Source organism: Notothenia coriiceps, unplaced genomic scaffold (assembly GCF_000735185.1).
Source record: "Notothenia coriiceps isolate Sejong01 unplaced genomic scaffold, NC01 NC01_scaffold00007294, whole genome shotgun sequence".
Classification (NCBI taxonomy): Eukaryota; Metazoa; Chordata; class Actinopteri; order Perciformes; family Nototheniidae; genus Notothenia; species Notothenia coriiceps.
Genome location: NW_011339995.1, coordinates 2,961 through 6,256, shown reverse-complemented (window position 1 = coordinate 6,256; position 3,296 = coordinate 2,961). Strand labels below are relative to the sequence as shown.

Genomic DNA, 3,296 nt, shown 5'->3' with positions numbered 1-3,296 from the left:
TCCCACAACCCATCAGAGACTGCACCGACCTCACCACCTTCAAAAAACTCACAAAAACTCACCTCTTCAATCTGGCTTTTCATGTGTGATTGTTTTTGTATTATTTGACTTTAACTTTAACTATATATTTATTTGTTGTTCCTTTCTTCTCTTTTCTTTTTTCTTCACTATTATCTGTAAAGCGTCTTTGAGCACCTGTAAAAGCGCTAACAAATTAAATCTATTATTATTATTATTATTATTATTATTATGTGTGTGCAGTTATATAGATAGTTACGTAAGACTCCAGTAGAAAATGGAAGAAGAGAATGTAAGTGTTATATGTTGCACATATTGAAAAGCTCTCTGAAGCTCATTTGTAATAAAGGATTATGGTCTGTAAAAATAACATTTTAGAACCTGTTAGAAGCGGTTCTGCTAATTTATACTCTTACTATTACGAATACAATATAAAATGACTTTACATATCTATAAAAACTGAATAATATTCTATAATAATACCATGCTTTTATAAGAAGCATTCTGCACTATGAGTACTTTTCAATTTGATAATTGAGTACTTTTAGCTGATAATAGTACTTTAACTTAAGTATCCTTCTCGACTCAGGACTTTTACTTGTAATAGAGTATGTCTAGACTGTGGTAATAGTACGTTTACTTAAGTAAAGGATCTGAGTACTTTTTCCACCACTGGTACCAGTACACTCCTCTATGGGTATGTGTGTTTTGTGTGAAAAATACTTACTTTCAGAGTCATGTCAACATGTTTTTATCAAGTAAAATAAACAAACAAATATAACAAATAACGATAGAGTCCATGCCGAAAGTCGTTTTCTATCACAAGCAAAGAATACAGAACATTATCAAAAGATAACGTCTATAAAAAATGGATCGTCAAATATATATTTTCTTCACCTAACTGTGGGAACAAAGAAGACAGCATGCACTGCAGGAGGTTACATTACACACAAAGCACTACACAAATTATATAAATACACAAGAACAAGGTATATGCGTTGCATGTATAAAATATAAATATTAAGCTTATTTCATATGGTTTATATAAAAAATTACACCATCAAGGGACCATCCGATTTGTTGCATCTAAGCTTTTTCTGCCACGGTGATGAAATTGTTAACACAGGTTTGACATCACAAGTACTTTTACTTCATTACACGGTGGAATGAGATTTCAAAGCTGCTTCCAGCTCAGTTTGTGGGAAGACAGACAAATATTTCATCATTTGGTCTCAACAACATCCAGGCATTAGCCCTGCAGCTTCAATGGTCCAGATCGGTGCTCTCAGTGCTGCCGGCTCGATTGTGGCGCTGGCAGAACTCCCTGATCCGACTGCAAGCCTCCACTATCATCTCCTCCGGCACCGTCACCACAATACGGAAGTAGTTGGGGTACTCAAAGGCCTGGGTGAGGACACAACGCGGTTACTTTCAGGCATGAAAAGGATCACAAACGTGTTTTAATTTTATTCTAAATGCAAGTTTTTTGACATATTGACAGAAAAAGTTGTCTTACTGAAGCAGGCAGACAGAAGACCGACTGCTCGGTCACCAGACGCTCGGTGAAGTCCACATCGTTCTTAAAGTCTGGAAACCGATCCATGTCAATCCCCACCTGGACACACATTATAAGAACCGCAAATTAATATTCAAACCTCAAAATATATGTCGTTAAGTACTATAGAATGATGATTCACGTGCATTTTTTTCTGTTAAACTTTTCTAAAATCCTACTTTTAAATACCTGCATCAAATACATATAAGGTAAAAATTATGTATAAACAACCCTGAAATGACATGCTTAAAATAACTCAATTGAGTAAATGTTCCTACTGACCATGAGGTACATTGCTCCTGAAGGCATGACGGGGATCAGGCCAGGCACGGTGCTCAGCTCATTGAAACAAATCTCAGAGTTGGTCTGAGGGTGAAAAACATTCATATAAGAAAAACATAAAAACATTGAATTGATGTTTAAAGGACAATTTAATCGCGGCAGAACATTTTCTATAAAAATTTTTTTTAAAGTGCTTCTAATTATATGCTGCAGAGTCTGAAAATTGTACTCAAAATGTAAAGTTCATGCAAGTTCATCAAGTATGCATGGCAAGGTGGAGTAGTTGGGCTTTTTACAAATAGCAGTATTCAGGTGAGGGTCAGCTGCCAAACATGTGTGTGCAGGAAATCATACAGTGTTTATATATGTGTATATTACGCACCTTCAGAAAGCTTATGGTTTTGCTGTAGAAGCTTGGAGGTGTGTTGTTGAGGATGCTGTCCAGGGCCCCCTGGATTATACTGCAGGCCCCCAGAATCCGCTGACTGAGTTTCACCAGACCCTGTCGAATCTGCAGAGGAAGCATACTACATGTCAGTCAGGAACATGTGACAGTACACTGGTGGAGTGTTTATACAGTATTCCAAAAGGAGAAACTGTAATGAAAAACTACGTACCTTGGATCCAAATACATCATTCCTGTCATGGATGAGGATCCATCCCATCCTCCAGCCTGGGACCAGCCAGCGCTTAGCCAGACCCCCGCAGGAGAGGATGGGAACGTCACTGCTGAGAGACGCCATGGAAGAACAGCTGCAACCTGGGAAAACCTGTGGACACGAGAATGAGCAAAATAAAATATGTTTAGGTGACAGAATCATCCGCGGCCACGGGTCAGCATCATGCACAGTGATAGTGCATGTGATGGTGATGAAGTTTTCATGCTGCTTTCCAATAATATTCATTTTTTAATGGATGCTCACCGGCACGACCTGGGGTGCAAACCCACAGACTCTGAAGTCAACCGCACTAGCCCTCTGCTACTCAGCAGCCGAGTATGCCTGCCCAGTATGGGAACGAGCTGCCCATGCCAAGAAGCTGGATCCCGCCCTCAATGCTAGCTGCCGCATTATCACAGGCTGCCTGAAATCAACACCTACAGGCCGTCTGTACATCCTGAAAGGGATAGCCCCACCAGAGATACGACGAAATGCAGCAAGCAAGAAAGAGCGCCAACAACAGTCTACTGACCAAAGACATCCTCTCTTTGGCCATGTGCCAGCCAAAAGCCGCCTTAAATCCAGGAAAAGTTTCCTGAAGAGCGTCCCACCCCTCGGAACACCGAGCACAGGCAGTGAAAGAGTCACTCGGTGGGAAGAAAGACTTGACAACCTCCCATCAGCAACAACAATGGAGCTAAAGGCGAGCGAGGCACTGCCCCCTGGAGCAGACACCAACTACGCAGTGTGGAAATGCCTAAACAGAATAAGATCTGGTGTTG

At 40.5% G+C, this 3,296-nt stretch overlaps 1 protein-coding gene across 1 annotated transcript; it reads right to left on the bottom strand.

Annotated features, from left to right (window-relative positions):
- Positions 1-753: 753 nt before the first annotated feature.
- Positions 754-3,070, bottom strand: LOC104943972 (tyrosine aminotransferase-like). The gene is made up of 7 exons (XM_010769440.1): positions 3,047-3,070; positions 2,779-2,835; positions 2,473-2,625; positions 2,238-2,366; positions 1,856-1,939; positions 1,535-1,633; positions 754-1,422 (listed from the first exon to the last, which is right to left on the bottom strand). Exons 1-7 carry the CDS (start codon positions 3,068-3,070, stop codon positions 1,282-1,284), a joined length of 687 nt encoding a protein of 228 aa, XP_010767742.1. The 3' UTR covers positions 754-1,281.
- Between the last annotated feature and the right edge of the window lie 226 nt (positions 3,071-3,296).